A 21,148-nucleotide genomic window follows, 5' to 3' on the forward strand; every position below is an offset into this window, starting at 1 on the left:
TTGCACTTGCAAATTGGTCGTACATCTGCCCCTTAGTCATTTAGAAGTATTACACTATGAGGAAGACTAAAGTAAGATCTGGATTTGTATCTTTGCATACTTTTGCACAAAGAAAGTTTTTTTCGAATTGTTTTATTCTTCATGGTACTTTTATATTCGCCTTTTGATCCTAAGTGTTACAAATTTTGCCTCTGATGCATCTTTTGACACAATTCTTGTTTGTGAAATTTTGCACTAAATGTTTCTCATTGATTTAACAATGGTCCAAATGAGAAAGTTGATATCACTGCCCCTTATGATGCTGGTTGAGCCATATTTTGTTGTCTACACTTTAGAAAGATCACCCATATGAAATGAATTGTAACAAATTGTGTCTGGGATGCAACTCCTACGTGTAAATTTGCACTGAACCTCCTTTTTAACTATTTTATATTAACAAAACTATGAGATACTTGATAATGTATTTTATGCTATTGTTTTATTGTTTTATGGATGCTATGTATATTTTATGTATAATCTGAATAAAGTTTGATTTGATTTGGCCAAGTATTGAGCTCCCCCTTCTATGGTAAGAGTCTGTGGAACCAAAAGTGAACAAGCAATGTCTTTTCCCCACATCGTCTGGGTACCCCCCCCCCCCCACCCCCAAACAAATTGGTGCTCCTATCAATAGCAGATCTTCTTACTTCTCAGGAAGTCTATAATTGCTTGAAATGCTTTCCATTTATGAAGGGTGGTGACAGACAGGTCCTGGTAGATATGCAATAAAACACCATTGTAAGCGCAGTCTCTTCCACTAGTACCTTTGACATCAGTAATTCTTTGTGTGTGAAGTAAACAAATTGTGCTGATATGACTAATGGGAAGCAGTAGGGTTTATAAATAGTAGGGCAATGCACTCCAATTTGAATGTGGAGTATCACCTGGACAGAACACAATTGCTTCAAAGAGGCCATGACGTACGCTTTGGTATCTTTCAGCTTTAGTTCTCTTTTGTTCCCGAGCTGTCAATATCATCCTGTGTTTTGGGGAGGGTGACCTGACACCAGAGGAATAAGGTCGGAGCTCTCGTGCTCCCGGCTGAACACTCATCCTGGAACATCCTGCGATGCTGCTGGGCCGAAGGTGTCGCCTGGTAGTGGGAGAAGCTATACCGAGGTGTAGGCTGCCTGACATGGCCCATTTAGCGCTCCCCGCCACTGTTACAGGCCCCGAAAATTGGGGCAGAGCTGGTCGCCTAACCGCGATGCCAAGATGGCGGGGGCGGGGCGTGAGAAGGCCATGATGGGGGAAAGAGGTGCAGCCGAGGGCACTGCCCCCACAAGACGGTGGTGCTACAGCCTGGGCCACACTATTGAGGACAGCAAGGGGACCCATCTGGGACCTCACAGACCCAGAGCGGAGCAGGCATAGGCTACGGAGTACTGGGACAGCAGCGGCGCTCCTGCAGTGAAACAGGAGGAGAGACTCTTGCCTTTGGTGAGAGACTTCGAGGTTACCCCCACTCCCCCACCAACCCTCTGGGAGCCTGCCGGACAACTGGGGGTCAGTTCTGAGCCTAGTGCCTGGTCTGCAGAACACCCTGTGAGTACAGCGGGAGCTGGAAGGCTGGGATGGCGATGCCCTTGCCTGTGGTGATTGACTCTGGAGGCCCTGGGGGAAAGGCAGGTTGCGGGGCTGACCTATTGATGCTGCTGTGCTGCAGCCTGGACCGCGATAATGGGGATGGTGGGCCCCTTCTGGTGGTCAGCAGGGCCCGCACAAAGAGAGTGGAGGCCTTTCATGGAATATTGTGGGGTCAGAGCTGGCCTTATTGGAGGCCCGGGACTCATGACACGGATGGAATCACAGTAACTGCCTGCCCCTTGTTTTGGACGGCGGCTTGGAAGCCACTCAGAGGTCTATTGTGGTCATTGGACCCTGGCCCTGGAGATGTCCTGATATTGCAGTCTCTGATAGCTATTGGCGTATAGGGACGCGAGGGGCTTGTGTATCGACCATGGCCTCCGGAGAGATACGCTTAAGTGCTGTGGGTCCTGGTGGCCTGGAGATCTGACGGCTGTGCTGACCAGACCTAGAAATAATCCATCATCCCTGCTGGTGGGGGACATCATGGAGAAAGACTAAAAGAAGCAGGAGGTGGATCCCCACCAGTCCCCCCACACTATTCGTCAGCCACCTCGAGGATAGTGGGGTTGTTGCATCTGCCATATTGTAAGCCACAAAAAGACAACGTTGGACGCTATCCTGTAGGCAATCACTGACTCCTGTGAAGCATTTGAGTTGAAAATGGATACAGTGGAGGCAGATTTGGGGATTCTACAAGATGACCACAGGCATCTGGCAGAGCGGGTCATGGCCACGGAAGCACATTGTGACTCAAATATCCCCAGAAGTATGGGCCTTGAAGCCATGGAAGGAGGGTTTAAACTCTGGAATATTCGACTGAAGATGCAAAAATCAGGGCCTGGAGAAACAATATCTGGGTGATTGAACTGCCGGAGAGGGCTGAAGGGCCCAATGTGCTGCAGTTCTTGGGAACCTGGTTAAAAACGGAAGCGCCTTTGCGCAGGAGAGGGCACATTGAGTACCGGCGAGGTGCCCACTGGTGGAAGTGGGCCGTGCCCTGTGCTGGCTGAATTGCTCCACTATAACGACGGTGATCAAATTCTGCACCAGACCAGACTGAGGGAGGGGGGGGGTAGGCGGGGGGGGGGGGTATCTGGTGATGGATACCTACAAGATCATGGTGTTCCCAGACTTTACTAGAGACATCCAGAAGCAGCGAGCCATGTTCCTGGAAGCTAAAGAATGCCTCCGCCAGATGGGGGCTCACTATGCAATGTTCTTCCTGGCCAAACTGCAGGTGGCAACAGAGGATTGTGTGCAGTTTTTTTACCTCAACACATGAAGTATGGGAGTGGATTAAGGGCCGCTCACACTCGGCGACTCACCCCTGGCCTTGGGGTACAAGACCTCCTGGAAGTCGTCTAAGAGGAGGGTGCACAGTGGTAGTCAAGCGATATCTCCTAAAACATGAACAATGGAAAGCAGTGGAAGTGGCGGCGACCATGAGTGTGGCGGGGACAAGTCCTCCATCTACAGTGGGCGATGATGGAACTGGAGAGACAAACTCTAACAGGGCCTCAATATCCACTGTAGGTTCCAATGCTGTATTACCCCGGATGATGCCCCGCACTGCAGATCTCCTTTGAATCCTGTTGGGGGTGCCATAGTGGGGGATGTCATTCAAGGGGGAGGGACTGCAAGGGGCCTGTGGCTTCAGCAAAGTTATGTTCCTACATCAAAATGCGGGGGTTCATGTGGCCTTTTTACAGGAAACCCACCTCACGGCTTTTGAGGGATTTGCACTCTATAGACACTTGTGGGCCAGACTTATTGTACCACATTCTCTTTGTTTGCGCTCTGGGTTCCTGGATGGGTATGCTCTGGGGGTCCCGTTCCATAAAACTGGCAAAGTGGTGGACCTAGTTCGAAGATATGTGGTGGTCAAGGGAAAGTTAGCTGGACGGGATTTATTCATTCATGGAGTCGCACTCATCCGCTAGATAGGGACTATTCATTTTTTTTTTTTTTTAGCTTACACGATTTACACATCCGCCTTGACACGTTCCTTTCCTCTCCTGGGGTGAATGTGGTGGTGCAGGAGGTAGACTATTTGGCCAGGACACTCTCAGATCACAATCCAGCTGTTATCCTTGCACTGAAAATTGGGCCAAACCTGTATCCCTAACTGGTAATTTAGGGTGGAGGCACTAAAAGACCCGGTATTCCAGCAAACATTAGATTGCGGAGGGGATCAGACAATACTTTGAGCTCAACGCAGTCTACGGCGTCTAGTCCGCTGGTTGAATGGGATGCTTTTAAAAGTGGTGACATGGGGATGGAGTATTGCGGAAGCAGTTGGTGTGCAGCGCACGCTGTTGCAGGAGGTTGTGACTCAGAAGGCAGAACTGCGAGATGTAGAGTGGCAGAGACTGGGAAATCCGGCTCGACAACTGGCGCTTTTAGAAGCCTAAGAACTTCTGGCGGGCCAGGTGGAGAAGCTCACCGCTTGTCTGGACCCACTCCCGATCCTTATAAGGGAGGAGGTCATGGCATTAGGTAGGGATATAGATTTGACTGAGGTTAAGGCCAAGGTGAAGTATATTACCCGGGGGAAGGTGCCGTACAAGGACGGGCTCCCGGTTGAGGTTTTTATGCAACATATGTGGATACCCTTGCCTCTGAACTGGTGGAGGGTTATATGGCAGCACACATTTCCGTCTGCCTATCGTCCTCTACCTGTGAGGCACAGGTGATGCCCTAACTGAAGCTGGGCCACCCCTCCATGGATGTGAAGGTCTATAGGCCTTTATCAATGCTGAACATAGATTCTAAAGAACAAGTTACTTACCTTCGGTAACGATGTATCTGTAAGAAACATTAGTTAGATTCCTCACCTTAGAATATCCCCAGGCGTCAGACTGGATCCGGAAGATTTTTCGTCAGCAATACCCCTTGCGCGTCGCTAGGCGTCGTCTGCGGCTCCGCGTCCGTCGTCGGCGTCGTGCGCCGGAATGACGTCGGAGTACTTAGACACCGCCCTCGCGCGCTGACGTCAGTTCTTGTACATAGCCTTCCGCGCCAGGAACGCAGAGCCATGCAAGATACCGACACTGGTGCCAAAAAATTCTAGGGTCCTGAAAGGGGTCGCCTTAACCCTAGATGTCAGTTCGCAGAACGGGGAGGATGGGTGGGTCGGTGAGGAATCTAACTAATGTTTCTTACAGATACATCGTTACCGAAGGTAAGTAACTTGTTCATCTGAAAGAAACACGTTAGTTAGATTCCTCACCTTAGAATAGATACCCAAGCAATACCAACCCCGGTGGTGGGTCTGCGAACCAAGATCACACCAGAAAGTCCTGGAGGACAGAACGGCCAAAGAAGCCATCCCTCCGGACTTGGCTGTCGAGGCAATAATGCCTGGCAAACGTGTGCAGTGAAGCCCACGTTGCCGCCTGACAGATGTCCTGCAAAGGGACCCCCCGACCCAAAGCAGTAGTAGCCGCTGTGGCCCGAGTAGAATGGGCGCGCAGCCCAACAGGCGGTTCCTTTTTTGCCAAGGAATAACAGATTTTTATACACAAAACGACCCACCGGGAGATGGTCCGTTTTTGTACAGCTTTACCCTTCTTTGCACCCACGTAGCCAACAAAAAGCTGGTCGTCCACCCGGAACTGTTTAGTGCGGTCCAAATAAAAGGAGAGCGCACGTTTTGGGTCCAGACGGTGGAGCCGCTCTTCCTCTTTGGAAGGATGCGGAGGCGGAAAGAAGGTGGGCAAGGTGACAGATTGCCCAAGATGAAAGGGGGTCACCACTTTCGGTAGAAAGGAAGGACGAGGCCAAAGGACAACCTTGTCCGGATGAACAGATAGAAAAGGAGGCTTGGACGATAGAGCCTGGAGCTCACTCACCCGTCTAGCCGAGGTGATGGCTACCAGGAAAGCAGTCTTAAGAGTTAGAAGACGAAGAGGACAATTGTGAAGAGGCTCAAAGGGAGCGCACATCAGGAATGTCAAGACAAGATTCAAGTCCCACTGAGGCATTACGAAAGGGACAGGAGGGAACGTGTGAGTATTGCCTTTAAGAAAGCGTGACACTAGAGGGGACTTAAAAAGAGAGGGCTGATCTGGAAGCCGTAAGAAGGCAGAGAGAGCAGCAAGATAACCTTTCAAGGTGCCCAGGGCAGAGCCCTGCCGGGCCAAAGAAAGAAGAAAGAGGAGAACCTCAGAAAGAGGGGCGGAAAGGGGATCCACAGCCTTTGCTGTGCACCATGCCACAAATTTGTTCCACCGGCAGGCGTATACCGTCTTTGTGGAGGGACGCCTGGCTGCCAGAATGATATCACAGACTTCAGGAGGCAAGTCAAATGGCATCAACTGCCGCCGCTCAATCTCCACGCATGGAGGTGGAGACTGGACAGGTTCGGGTGGAGGACCGTCCCCTGCTGCTGCGACAGAAGATCCTCCCGAAGGGGCAGACGTATCGGAGGATCGGTCAACATACTGAGTAGCTCGGGATACCAGTACCTTCGTGCCCAATCCGGAGCCACCAAGATGACTTGGGCCCGGTCGCGCTTGATCTTCTTCAGCACTCTGGGCAGAAGAGGTATAGGCGGAAAGGCGTACAACAGACCGCAACTCCACTCGCGACGAAAAGCGTCGCCGAGCGAGTGCCGCCTTGGAAATTCCAACGCGCAGAACTGCTGATATTGCGCGTTCTCGTCGGTGGCGAATAGATCTAACCAAGGCTCTCCCCACTGCTGAAATAGACCTTGCGCCACCTCGGAGTTCAGACGCCATTCGTGATCCATCATGCACCGGCGGCTGAGTTCGTCTGCTCTGGCGTTCAGAGAGCCCGCCAGATGTTGAACCACCAGGGTGATGCCCTGGTGTTCCAGCCATGTCCAGAGGCGCAGAGCCTCCTGACAAAGGGTCCACGACCCCACCCCGCCCTGTTTGTTGCAATACCACATGGCGGTGGTGTTGTCCGTGAACACCTGCACGACACTTCCCCGGACAGAGGGAAGGAAGGCTTTCAGTGCAAGTCGGATCGCTCTCAGCTCCAACAAGTTGATGTGGAGGCAAGACTCCGCCGGAGACCAGAATCCTCTGATCTCCGCCTCTCCCATATGGCCACCCCATCCCAGGAGGGACGCATCCGTCACTACGACCTGCTCCGGTAGGGGTAGGGAGAGGCTCTTGCCCGTGACCCAATCGCGGTCCGTGAGCCACCACTACAACTGCTGTGCAGTGCCCTCCGAGATCAAGACATGGGCGGACAGGTTGCCGTGATGCTGGGCCCACTGAAACTTCAGGTCCCACTGCAGAGCCCGCATGCGCCGCCTGGCGTGATGCACTAGTAGGATGCAGGAGGCCATCAGCCCCAGAAGCCGCAACACTAGCCTGACCGAAACCCAGGATAGAGGCCGAAAGATGGTAATCAGGGCCTGTATATCCCGGACCCGCTGTTCCGGTGGATGAACCCTGAACTGCGCCGAATCAAGAACCGCTCCGATGAAAAGGAGCTTCTGAGAGGGGCTCAGGTGTGACTTCGGCACGTTGATGGAAAACCCCAGCAAATGCAGGAGATCCGCCGTAGTCTGGAGGTGGGAGACGACAGTCTGGGGCGAGCCCGCCTTCCAACAACCAGTCGTCGAGATAGGGGAAAACTGGAACCCCTGATCTGCGCAAATGAGCTGCGACCACCGCCATCACTTTCGTGAACACCCGTGGTGCACTGGTAAGGCCGAAGGGGAGCACGGTGAACTGAAAGTGCTCCTGACCCACCGTGAACCGCAGGTAACGCCGGTGGGCCGGCAGGACGGGGATGTGGAAATAGGCGTCCTGCAAGTCCAACGCTACCATCCAGTCTCCAGGGTCTAGGGCAGCTAGAACCTGAGCCAAAGTTAACATTTTGAACCGTTCCTTCCGGAGGAAGGCGTTGACGTTCCGGAGGTCCAAGATAGGGCGTAGGCCCCCTTTGCCCTTCTTGGGAACCAGAAAGTAGTGGGAATAACAACCACAACCTACTTCTGGGCTCGGAACGCGCTCGACGGCCCCCTTGGCCAAGAGGGCCGAAACTTCCTCGTGGAGCAGATTCAAATGATCCCCCGAGATACGGTGGTGCTGCGGTGGCATGGCTGGAGGGGTCGTCTCGAAGGGGAGGGAGTAGCCCCTTCGGACGATTTGCAGCACCCACCTGTCCGATGTGATGGACCGCCAGTGGAGCAGGTGATGGCGAACTCTGCCGCCCACTGGCGTGGAATGGGCCTGAAAGCTTGGACTAGGAAGGCTTTGAGGCGGATGCTGCCGGGGTGGATGTGGACTGACCGCGTCGTCCTCCAGTACCGCTTCGGCGGACACCACGTCCGCGTGCAGGTTGGTTCTGCGGCCGGTGGCTAGGCGGACGTGAGGAGGTGCCCCTTCCTTGGCCACGAAAGGAGCGAAAAGCGGAAGGTTGTGGCCGCGGGGCCGAGAGGCCCAAGGACGTGGCCGTAGCCCGGGAGTCCTTGAAGCGAGCCAGCGCACTGTCCGCTTTCTCACCAAAAAGGCGAGCGCCATCAAAAGGCATGTCCATGAGAGTGCTCTGGACATCCCCTGAAAAGGACGTGGACCGCAGCCAGGCGTGACGTCGAAGCGCCACCGTGGTAGAAATCGCCCTACCCAGCAAGTCCGTAGTGTCAAGCCCACATCGGATTGCATGGCGCGCTGCATCTCTCCCATCGGCCAGGGCCGAGGAAAGACGCGCCCAGGCCTCCTCCGGGCACAGTGGCAGCACGTCCTCCACCGTATCCCACAGAGAGTGGGAATAACGGTCCAAGAGACAGGCGCTGTTCAAAGACCGCAGGCCCAAACTGAGCGAAGAGAACAGCTTCTTACCAAACTGTTCCAGTCTCTTGGAATCCCGGTCCGGAGGAGCGGACGGGAAGGAGGATTGGGAGGTAGAGGCCTGGATAACCAGACTCTCGGGGGTGGGGTGTTGGCACAGAAAACTGGGGTCGCCCGGAGCAGGGCGGTGGCGCCTGGCAACGTTCCTATCCACAGGAGGGACTGTGGAGGGCTTGGACCAGGTGCCCTGCAGAACGTCAGTGAGGGCCTCAGTGAATGGCAGCAGAGGCTCAATGGAGCATGCGGCAGACTGAAGCACCTCAGTGAGGATGTTAGTCCTCACAGCCACGGCAGGCAGCTCGAGCCCAAGGGCTTTGGCCGCCTTGCGCAGCACCACAGAAAAGGCTGCACCCTCCTCCGAAGCCACAGTCGGAGGAGAGATGAATCCAGTGTCCGGTGAGGTATCCAACCCACTGGCCTCCCCCAGTTCATCTGCCTAGTCCTGTGTAAGTTGGCTCTGAAGGGCCATAGGGTCATCAGACCCCTCCCAGTCGCCCCCGTCATCCGATTCCTGGTAAACAGGAGGAATGATCGGAGCCGGTCGATAGACAATATGTGTCTCTAGCGGCGTCGGATGCGGCGTCGGGTGGCGCCGCATCGGCGTCGGGACTGGACAGGGGCTGAACCGGGGATCGACGTCGACCGGAGCCGGCGTTGGGGGTGGTATCGGAGTCGGCGCCGGCGGAGGAGGCGTGAGGAGGTCGACCCGCGTCGACGGGGGCCCAGGCTCGGGCCCCTCGGGGACCTGCGGCATCGGGGCCAGAGCCTCCAACGGCGCCGGGGCCAGAGCCGCCGGCATGCGAGGTCGCTCAGTCGAGTCCGGGGGGCCCGAAGGCGCGCCAGCGGGCATCCACGGCGGAGCCAGGTTCCTCATGGCCGAGAGGAAGGCACTGACCTCCGCTGGCGTCGCGTCAGTCCCAGGGACCGTCGGGTATGGGGACTTGCGCGGCACCTGCGGCTCCTGCGGAGCCGCGGGGGTGGAACCACCCGGACCCTCGGCCGAGTTGCGTGACCGGCGAGGGGAGTCTGAAGAGCGGTGTCGCTTCTTGGACTTCTTGGAGTGCCTCGACTTACCCGAAGACTTCGAGCCAGACGAGTGACGATGTCGAGGGCGGCTCCGCGACCGATCCTTGGACCTCCTCCTGGACCGGGATCGAGAGCGACGTGGAGCAGAGTGGCGAAGCTCGAGAAGCTTGCGGGACCGCTCCCGCCTAGCTTTTGAGGTCAGGGCCATACAGTCAGAGCACGACGCCGAGTCGTGGTCGAGGCCCAAGCAGTACAGGCACCGGCGGTGATGATCGGTCACCAACATCAGTCGGTGACAGTCGTCGCAGGCCTTGAAACCAGGCATCCTACCGGCACCAGAGTCGAGAATTGACCAAAAAGAGTCAAAAAAGTTAGTCAAAAATTGACTAAAGGGGTAGCTCTCCCGGATCTGCGCTTACTGGCGCGGAAAAAAGAAGAACTGACGTCAGCGCGCGAGGGCGGCGTCTAAGTACTCCGACGACGTCATTCAGGCGCACGACTCCGACGACGGACGCGGAGCCGCAGACGACACCTAGCGACGCGCAAGGGGTATTGCTGACGAAAAATCTTCCGGATCCAGTCTGACGCCTGGGGATATTCTAAGGTGAGGAATCTAACTAACGTGTTTCTTTCAGATATATTGAGCTGCGTTTTGGCAACACGCTTATTGCCATACATGCCTCAACTACTGTGACTGTGTTCATTCTGGGCCGGAATACTGTGCTCACTGGTCAAAGGCTCCTGGCACTGATGGGAGATGACACTTTTGATAAATGAACAGCGACAGTTATGGTAGTAGATATTGCAAAGGGTTTCGATAGCCTAGAATGAGAGTTTCTCCAGAGTCTGTTGGAAGGGATGAGGCTGGGAGGTGGATTTGTGAACTGGATAGGCTCTTGTGCTCGAACCCCATGGCCTGGGTGACGACGAATAGCGTTATATAAGAAGACTACGCGGTGAGCTGAGAAACCCGACAGGACTGCCTTCGGTCTCCATTGCTCTTCGCCCTGGCAGTTGAACCATTGGCCTGTAACGCGAGGTCTAGGATCCCGTATGAGGGCATAGAGGTGCAGGACTCAATACATCATATAGCTTTAGATGCAGATGACATGCCATTATTACTGAAAGATACGGTTGCAGATGTGACAAGAGAGGTGAGCCTCTTAGACCGTTTAGGAACAGTCTTGGGCCCAAGTGTCAACTGGCAAAAGGCTAGCATATTCTGTGTGTGCAGGGGTGTGGCCAGCCCCACCTGCTTGCAATATCTAGCAGTTAAAGTATCATGACACACAGGAGATCCTGGAGGTTAATGTGGGTGTGGCTATTCGGACACTACTGCGTTTGGAAGATATTGCTGATCTCAGTGGTTGGCCGTATTGCCATTACTAAGATGGTAGCACTTTCCCGGCTGCTTTGTTTTGAGAGATAGTCCTTAAAGATAGCATTTGTGTGGGGATCGGGTCAGGGACAGGTGGCAATGACTACATTAATGCCTCTGGTCGCTGATGGTGGTCTGGCGGCACCGGATTCTGAGGCTTACTAGTTGGCGGTGCTGACGCAAAGTTTCAATTCTCCTGAACCACCGGCGGGTGACCAGTGGCAGCCCAGGGGAGCTACAGGTTATGAGGCACTGTTGGTTACGCTGTCTACATAAAACTCAGACACGATTCAAGTACTCTCCAGACTTCTTGTTGCAGAGGCTGGAAGGGCTACCACATAGGGGTGATTGGTGGAGTCTAGTGGAGTGGGTGGCATACGGAGGCACTAGGATGCGGGATTTGTTTTGCACGGGTAAGATGCTCATGTTTGAGGACCTACGATTGGAGTATGATCTCTCAGGGGATCATGCTCATGCTTCATGAAGCCGTGACAGCAGCAATCAGGAAACAAGGGGGGCTGGAATGGCTGACCCAGCCACGCACCAAAGCAGTCATGTTTTGTGCCCAACAACTGGCATGAACAAAGCAGTGACGTGCTCCTATCGGGCACTTCAGGCGGATTTGACTGGACCTCTGACTGACCTCCGGAAAAAGTGGGAGAGGTTTCTGGGGACCCTCATCTAATAGGCATTCGGTACAAATACTGGAACGGATCCCTAGGGTGTCGAGGAATCCCACTTTAAATCAATACATTTCTACTTCCTTAATAGGTCGTATCTCATGCCTGGCAAAGTGAACAGGTTCTACTAAATAGCTGGGGCAACGTGCCCTTGGTGTGGCGAAGTGGGAGCTGATATGTATCACAAAGTTTGGACATGCCCTTCCTTCTCAGGATTCTGGGAGGAAGTTGTAGACTCCTGTTCACTGGGCTGATCCCCGTGCCCGGCCAAGCATAAGGTTACTTCTAGATTCCTTGGCTTGGCTCTGGTCCTTGGGATACGGGAGATTACAATGAACTGGAATGCCGTTAGAGGTTTCAGAGCAGATAAATGGCGTAGTGAGCCTGTCAAGTGGATGGGCTTTGAGTGTAGAGCACTGCTTAGGGAGGCGAAGAGAGGTCTTGGCTCCCTTGAAGTGGCACAAGCACGGGACAACTTGGTTGATTGGTTGAATGAGCTGGGACCGCCTACACCAGTAGGATCCCCGGGGGGAGTGGAGAGTGTGGAAGGGTCTGCTAGGCGGGGCTGAACTGAGTCAAAAACTGGAGGTTTGACGTGAGTGCTGTGCATGACCAGTGTTTAACCTATCTGGGGGAATTACAGGGATTGCATGACAATATAATGTAGGAGATTACTACTCTTCTGTTGTAAGACGGCTTGCCATTCCAGTTATAAACTAGCAAACATTTTGTGAGGAAAAAAAAAACAAAACAAAAAAAAGATTGTCCTGAGTTTTTTTTAAAATTTTTTTACTGTTCATGCTTACTGAATTTATTAATGTGCAGAATGGACCTAATGTTTGTCTGTTTGTTATTGGTAACTGTTACCACCTTGCGGGATGGTGTCTGGGTTTTCCTTTTGCTGATGCATAGTGTCACTTGCACAGAAACAAAACCCCGCTCACTGACATGCACCATCTCCCGGTATCAACTGTGGGGTGAGCCGTACTCACTGCCGGCCACCTGGAGCTTTCTCACAAAAGTTTCAGGACACCCACTTGCTTTCAGTGTCTAGGGCCTTCTGATTCTGGGCTGCAAGATGAGGTCCAGTCATTTTAAACTAGCACTTGGCTGCATGTGATTTTGATGCTGCTTAAGCATCCAAAGCCCCATCTATAAGGCGGTCCCTGGCTCTGTCTGTGCCACAGTGTGTGTTGACTATAAGGCTTCCCACTTCTTGCTGAGTCAGGCATTCTGATGTTATGTTTTGTAATGTACCCCAATATAGGCCTGGGTATTCTCCTAACCTTTTACCTCCATTTTCCCCTGCCATTGTATTACGTAATGGTTCGTTGGTATTGACCTTGTACCTAGTTAGGTAATGCATAAAATATTGTGCAGCTTTCTCAGAAAACTAGCCTAATTATTATGCATGAGGATTCTCAGAATCACAGCAGGATTACCATTTTCTGCATAATAACTATGTATAAGGGTCATCTCTTCCGTCATCCTCAGCCGAGATGACACAGCAAGGTAGAACCCCTGAGGGTACCTTTAGGGTATATATACACCATATCTCTGTTGGTGAGGCAGAGGAGAAAGACTTCCATGCAGACACAGATGGGAGACGTTGAGGTTCCTGCACACAGACACTCCAGCTTGCAGTGGTCTGATATCCCTTGTGGGGTGTCAATCTCGAGACCAAGACGGGATCCCACAATCTCTCACTTCAGGTATTGGGGTTGGCTTAAGCCTAGGGTGATTCTTGGCTCTACACCTACATACATGCTAAATACACTTAGGTACATCTAGTTAGGGTGGCATCGTAGGAGTACGATTATTATTGTCATGTATTTTTATGCCTGCCTATATTTATTGTTTTAGCACTATGGTAGGAATCTACCATCCTTTTAATCTGTTGCTGATTATAATTATTTAATCATTTATATCTGTTTCTGTCTTATGGTTGTTTCAGCACAACTATTTTACACTAGACTGACGTGGTTCAATAAATGTTTATTGAAAAACGTCCCCACCATTTATTCTGTGTAATTCTCTGAGACAAAGTGAGCACAAGTGACTGAGCGAAAAGTTCTGTACTGTTTCCACGATCCCTGATGGGACAGGGTTGTCATGCTTGATAGTTGCCTGCCAAGAACTATTCTCTCCTTGGTAAGAGGAGTTTACAGTGTCACTGTGAGCTGGCTGGTATACGGGCAAACATAAGATCCAAAGATCCAAAAAAGGACTGCCCCGACCTCCCAGGAGGACTCGCCATCGCACACAAGAGCTCCCTCCGACTCTCCACCTCAAGCACAAGCGACCCCCTCCCCAACACAGAGCACCTTCACTTTCAGATCCAGACCAGTCCCAGAACCACGCTGCATGGGACCCTCATCTACAGACCCCCCCGGGCCTCTTCCGCCACCACCATTGCCGACCTAGTCGCACCCCACGCCATCGCCTCCATGGACTACATTCTCATCGGAGACCTGAACTTCCACCTCGACAACCGCAGCGACCCCCGTCTCGCCAACCTCGGACTGAAGCAGCTCTTCACCACCCCCACCCACAAAGCCGGACACACCCTCGACCCCATTTTGGCAGGAGGAACAAACATCCACTTGAGCCACACCACATACCCCCTCTGGACAGACCACCACTGCATACACTTCACCTTCAACACCGCCACCTTACCCAATTCCCGCCCGCGCCTGCCACAAAGAAACTGGAGTAAGATCACAGTGGAACACCTCAACACCGCCCCCTTCCACGAACCTCTCCCTCCGCCATGACTGACGCCAACTCTGCCGCCAAAGAACTACACCACTAGATCTCCAGCTGCGCAGACAAGCTCGCACTTCTCCGCCACCCCGTCGGACAATGCCCCCTGAAGGCCGCCTGGTTCACCACCGACCTCCAAGAAGCCAGACGCTCCTGCAGACGCCTCGAGAAACTATGGAGGAACAGGAAACCACCAAAGACCAGAACACCTACAGGAACGCCATGACTGAATACCACCAGTGCATAAGAGCCACCAAGCGGACCTTTATCAAGAACAAAATCCACACCAACGCCAGCAACGCAAAGGCACTCTTCAACGTCATACAGCAGTTCACTAAACCCCCCCAGCGAAGCCACTTATGCCACACCATCCCAGGACCTCTGCAACAAGCTCAGCTCCTAGTTTCACCTGAAAATCAAGGCCCTCTGCAACAACTTCAGCAAACAGACTCCAGACACCACCCCCATCTCCACCACCAGCAACCTGCCCACCATCACCACCTGGAAACCTGCTACCACCAAAGACACCGCCACGACCATGAAGAACAACCACTCGGGAGCCCCCATGAACCCCTGCCTGACTCACATCTACCACTGAGCCACCGCCCCCATAGCACCTGAACTAGGCCGAACCATTAACGCCTCATTCGAATCTGGCATCTTCCCCGACGACTGGAAGCGGATTGAGGTCAAGACCCTCCTCAAGAAACCCTCGACTGACCCAACCGATCTGAAAAACTACCGTCCCATCTCTCTCCTTCCCTTCGCTGCCAAAGTCACCGAGAGATTCGTCAACGCCCCGCTGACCACCTTCATCGAAGATAACGCCATCCTCGACACCTACCATTCGGATTTCACGGCAACCACAGCACCGAGACCGCCCTCCTCGCTGCCACTGATGACATCTGCAAGCTACTCGACCAGGGCTACACTGAGGCCCTCATCCTACTAGACCTCTCCGCAGCCTTCGACACCGTCTCACACCGCACTCTCGCAGTCAGATTCCATGATGTCTTTATACGATGAACCACCCTCAACTGGATCCGCTCCTTTCTCTCCGGCAGAACCCAAAGGATCAGACTCCCACCCTTCCTTTCTCTCCGAACCCACTGAGATCAACTATGGAGTACCCCAATGATCCTCGCTCAGCCCCACGCTCTTCAACATCTACATGGCCCCCCTCGCCGCCATCGTTAGACAGCATGGGCTCAGCATAGTATACCCCGAAGACACCAGACTCTGCTTCCAGGAAGGAATAAAGGACATCGCAGCCTGGATGAACAACAGCTGCCTGAAACGCAACTCGGAGAAGACAGAGGTCCTCGTCCTCGGACCCTCCTCCACCGCCTGGGATAACACCTGGTGGCCTTCCACCCACGGAAATCCACCCACTCCATCAGACAACGCCTGAAACCTCGGCATCATCCTAGACTACTCCCTCACCATGACCCGCCAAATCAACGCCGTCACATCCACCTGCTTCAACTCCCTCTGCATCCTCTGCAAGACCTTCAAGTGGATCCCCCCCGAATGCAGAAAGTCTATCACCCACGCACTCATAACCAGCAGACTGGACTACGGTAACGCCCTCTACGCCAGAATCAACAGAACCCTGCAACACAAGCTCCAAACCATTCAAAACACCGCAGCCAAGCTCGCCCTCGGAACCCCACGAACACATGACCGAGCACCTATGAGACCTCCACTGGCTCCATATCGAGAAGAGAGTAACCTTCAAGCTACTCACCCACGCCTACAAATCCCTCCACAACATCGGACCCAAATACCTCAACGAGAGAGTCCTTCAACGTACCCAAAAGGAACGTCCGCTCCGCCGACCTCGCCCTGGCAGAGACCCCTAGCACCCGCAGAATCAGAACAGGTGGAAGAGCCTTCTTCTACATTGCAGCAAAGACCTGGAACAAGCTCCCAGTCAATATCAGATGCTTCCCAACTCTGCACACCTTCAGGAAGAGTCTCAAGACCTGGCTCTGCGACTGATCCGAAGCTGCTACCCCCCCCCCCACCGCCTTGAGACCATCACGGGTGAGTAGCGCTTTATAAATCCCCTGATTGACTGATTGACATACCCGGTGGGGGTGTCTGGAATCAGACTGGACACCAATCCCACAGTCTAGGTTGTCTAAACGCGCCGCTCCTATATAGGTTTATAGGAACTACACGACACTGGTCAGTGCAGCTAACTCCGTTAACCCTCAGCACATAAAAGACACCTCTCCAATCCCACCATTGACATTGCCTACCCAATACTTCGCTGGGCCCTGCCACTTTTTCCAGCTCTACGGAATATGGGGGGGTTGGCGGGGGGTCCTGCAGATCACCCAAGTTTCTGAACTAAAACTTGATTACCATCTGCACCACGGTAGTCCACCTTTGCCCTTGACTACTCTAGTTTCACCCATCCAGAGATCCTGGTGTATCTCTTTTCACCCTTATTATTGGTTTGCTGTCCCCATCTCACTATGTGGACATCTTGAATCTAGCCCACTGGTGAGCTCAGTCTCCCAGAGTTTCCTGAAATATGATCAGATATGTGTCTGTAGTCCTCACTGTTATCTCTGTTAACTGTTGGTGGTTTGGTGGGACACAGCCTTATCTTTCCCTTTTCGGTGCGCCACAGGGCTTTAGCAGTTGGTTGCCATATTGTGATTCAGGCGTCTGCATCTCCTGCAACATCAGGGCCGGTTGCTGTTTTCGTCACATAGCTTCTGTGCCTCCTTCACCCACTGGGATACTGCTGTGAAGAGACTAGCACCAGGGCGGAGGTGCTGCAGAACTCCCCATTCTGGGTGATCAGAGTGGAGTTCCCCAGTCAGAAGCCTGCACACATTTTGGATCAGACCGCTCCCCCCGCATGCTCAATTTCAAACCAGGTTTCACCAATCTATCTTGCTTTTTTCCCCATAGACACCATTTATGTAATATAACATCTTCAGTATTATCTATTGATAAGAAAAAGGACTGTAGAAGAAATAAAAGAAATATATTGGAAAAGCAAATCTATATACAAGTACCCAATGGGAAGATACGGTTTAGCGGTCCTCGGTCTAGCAAGATATATCAATGGTTTTACTTTCTGAACAGGGTACCAAATGATAACTTCCAATTTATAATTCTACAAGAAAAGGTAAACATGTAAAGCTTGGTGTTTGCCCCGGTAGCATTTACCCATCTCCATTCCAAATCTATTTTGCGTAGACCTTTCTCATAAAAATCTAATACTATTTTAAGTGGTGGGGTGTGATGACCCCACTGCATTATGATCAGGTTAAGAAAGATTATTGTACTTTCTCTTTATAAGATTTTAAAAAGTACTTAAAAGAAGACGTGGTTGTTTTTAAACCAAGCACAACTTAGTATGTCACTGCCACTCACCAGATGCTGGAGGCTTTGTGATTTCGAACAGCACAGTGCCGGACTCCAGGTCTCTTATTTTAAACCTGGTAAAATCTATTTTGTATATATTTTCTTCTGGTGAACATAAATAATCTAGGAGAGAGGGAGAGAGGCGAACATTATTAATTTTGGAGAGCAGAATTAACACATGCACACACATTTAACAAATAAGAGCACTGTAGTTTCCACAACAGCACAGGTTTATTTACGTAGTACGTCACAATTTACAGCAAAGTCAGAGGATTATAGATATGTGTCATTTTCTTTACTTTTCCACTGCACACAACAACAAAAAACTCCAGACACACGGCTTCTTAGTCTTCTGGGAGAGCAGCTACTAAGCCACCAATCAATTAGCTCAGACGTTTCTGCTATCCGTTTGGTGAGGAGCATACGCAAGGCTTTTTACATATCTTGCTTGTCTTGCAAATTAAGATCTTATTGCTGCAAGCAGAGAGCTTAGTTTCAACCTGCACTTAACATTATATGCATCCACACAGCGCATTCTGCACTAGTGTTTGGGGCCGGCATCAGACCTGATCTCCAGGAGCTGTACTAATCATAAGTACTGGGCAGAGCCTGTAACCTCTGGATGCACTCCCCTGGTACTACTGTTCAGCTAATAGCAATTTTGGCTTTTGATTCTCAGCTCGGGTTAGGCTGACTCTCAGAAGTGATTCAAGTGTAGGAACTCAAGTACAGTCAACAACATTATTTGCTTACGATACATTCAAGACCCAGCAAGTTCTACAGGTCGTCTTCATTAAATGAAGGCTTATTATATACGGTACCTAACGCGGGGATTTCTGCATGATCAGAATGCTTTTCGGTCTCTAAACACAGGCTGTGGCACACTGAACAGAAGAGTATTTATCTATTCTAGTGGACTGCATGTGCCAGTAAGAGGCAGACAGTTTCAAGGGGTTTCTGCAGTCTTGCATGCTCACTTCTGCCACAGGACAGTAACGGTAAGAGACTGAAGCAGTTTTGTACTCAAACAGTTGTGGTGAGGCTGGGAGTCTGAGGGGCGATTCACAACCAGCCATTCCGAAGTGCAGCCAGCTACAGTGTGTCCTCATTGGGAAAAGTGTAGGATAAGATCTAGCATTAACAAGTGGGACACAGCAAGCCTCAATCCCACTGCTCGAACACCGAACCCTAATTGCAGTATCTCGGGGGCAGAACTCTTCTGGTCCCAGTCCTTCTCTTCAGAGCAGCTGGCACTGGGACCTCAATGTTCTACACAGTGCAGCTATCTGGGGGAGTTTGGCAGCAGCAGTACCTTTTTTTCAGGCCTCTTCTCTCTCTCTCTCCGACAGGGAGTCCTCCCACCCTCCCTAAAAGCAGCTGTGCTTTTTAGGGTTTTAGGCAAGTTGTCAATCAGTCAGTCAATTGATCTTTATTCGGTTCATTAACCCCTTCAGCGCGGCGCGGATTTCCGCGCGGTGCTGAAGGTTCTGAGCGCGGGCGGGGCCATGACGGAGCGGTTCCGTCATGCGCACAGCGCAACCGACGCTCATGACGGAACCGCTCCGTCATGAGCGTCGAAGGGGTTAAAAAAAACATAAGAGAATACACAGCATAAAAACATTCATTAAAGCATCATCTAGTCCTTCTCCCTTGCCCAATTAAAACCATAAAGTTATTTGTGGCTTACTCAAACAAGCCCATTATGCAAATTGTGCGACAGTAAGAGCAGAACATAGATCAAGTGTCAATATTAGTAGTACATTCCAATTATACTGGCCATTAAATACAATCTTAATATCTTCACATATATAAAGGTCTCAATAAAAGTATACAAAAATGAAAGTTATATAGGATACAGTTAAACTACCAAAAACAGTCAATGCAAAGTAAATGACTTAAGAATTTCCCTTGCCAATTATATACTTATTCAAAAGTGCAATGTAATATAATCTTCAATTTTCTTCAATATTCTGGTAACTAGGATATATGATCATTTAACTACGATATTTCTCATTCTTACAGCTTTAACAATGTCATCATCATGTAGTCTTTATTATCGATTAAATTCATCATAAAAGACAATACAATATAAAAAGAAATCCATGCAAATAAGAAATAAGAACATTTCTGAGATAAAAACAGGATAAGAACTAAATAAAACACGTCACTGGGTGCCTTTATGTCCTATTTCCAATTATCCCAACCCAACCTAAGAATTTGGCCACAGCAATTACAATAGATTCACTGGTGTCAAATCTTAAAATTCGTAGTGCCACGAACCCCAGCCTGGTGCCCATGTTGCGACAAATGGGGTTTGAGCCATTTCGCCCGAGGGGCTGCATAGGCCGGGCATGCAAAGAATATATGACCAACAGATTCAACACAATCAGTACACCAGCGACAGGATTCACTCACCTCACCCTTCCAGCTTTTGGTAAACAATCTGGTAGGTAGGGAGCCAACCCTTAGTTGGGGATAGAGTTTCCTGTCACTGGACCTACTAATAATATCCCAATAGTCTTCTAAAAGGGGGACATTTTTCCACTCAAGGAACCTGCCGGTCAAAGACTCTGCCAGAATTTGGGTTGTCTGTTTCTGGTATAACAGAGACCAGTAGAGACCTTTAAATAGTTTTTGGGGGGGAAAAGGGTTATTAGCAGGATCAAACCATAGATTTCCCAAGCCCATAGATTCCAAGAGCGATCTAACTTGCTTGAACCAAACTACGTTGCCAGAGCCCAGAATGGAACCAACATCCAGAAATACCTTGGCATAGGGGGCTAATTCCGGGGTAGTACACATTCTTCTCCATAGGGCCAGAGGTTTGAACCGGGCAATATTTTCAATTGAACGACAACCAAGATCCAGTAATAATGGTTTCACTGAACTTGAACTAGGAAGGCCCGTGAGGTTCTTCAGAAATTTATTTTGCACCTTGACCAAGGGGGATAGGTCGGCAAAACCCCAGAGTTCAGCGCCATAAAGAATCGCAGAGCTGATCCTGGAGTTATAAATCTTGATTGCTGGGCCTATCCTTTTTGTCTGTGACAGTCTCTGTTCTTTTACCAAACCCCCTGAAAGCTGGGCAAATTTAAGGAATAAGATATCAATTTGGGGCTTCCAGCTCAGTTTGTTTTCCAGAACAATCCCCAAATAAGTCATAACGTTCGTGCATTCAAGTATTTCGTTATTCATCGTAACATGACCTGCCACACTTCTTCCTTTATTGAAGACCATATACTTGGTTTTAGAAACGTTTACTTGCAGATCATGATCGAGGCAAAAGGTGTCAAATTTGTTCACGGCCGCCTGTAACCCCATCTGAGTCTGAGACAGTAAAAGGGTATCATCAGCAAACATAAGCAGCGGGATCTTAATACCACCCAAGGAGGGGGCGTCAGTTGAGATAGATGAAAAATACTGCACAACTCTATGAATAACAAAAAAAGAGTTGGCGC

The 21,148-nt window shown here is 51.1% G+C and overlaps 1 protein-coding gene across 1 annotated transcript in view; it reads right to left on the bottom strand.

The window, feature by feature from the left end:
* UNC119 (unc-119 lipid binding chaperone) overlaps positions 1 to 21,148 on the bottom strand; it is a 488,580-nt gene that overhangs the window by 286,514 nt on the left and 180,918 nt on the right. Inside the window, exon 2 of the mRNA XM_085649116.1 lies at positions 17,700 to 17,813. Coding sequence (XP_085505242.1) covers positions 17,700 to 17,813 — 114 coding nt within the window. The remainder of the gene's footprint in view (positions 1 to 17,699; positions 17,814 to 21,148) is intronic.

The sequence above is a fragment of the Triturus cristatus genome, chromosome 3_2 (genome assembly GCF_964204655.1).
Source record: "Triturus cristatus chromosome 3_2, aTriCri1.1, whole genome shotgun sequence".
Lineage (NCBI taxonomy): Eukaryota > Metazoa > Chordata > Amphibia > Caudata > Salamandridae > Triturus > Triturus cristatus.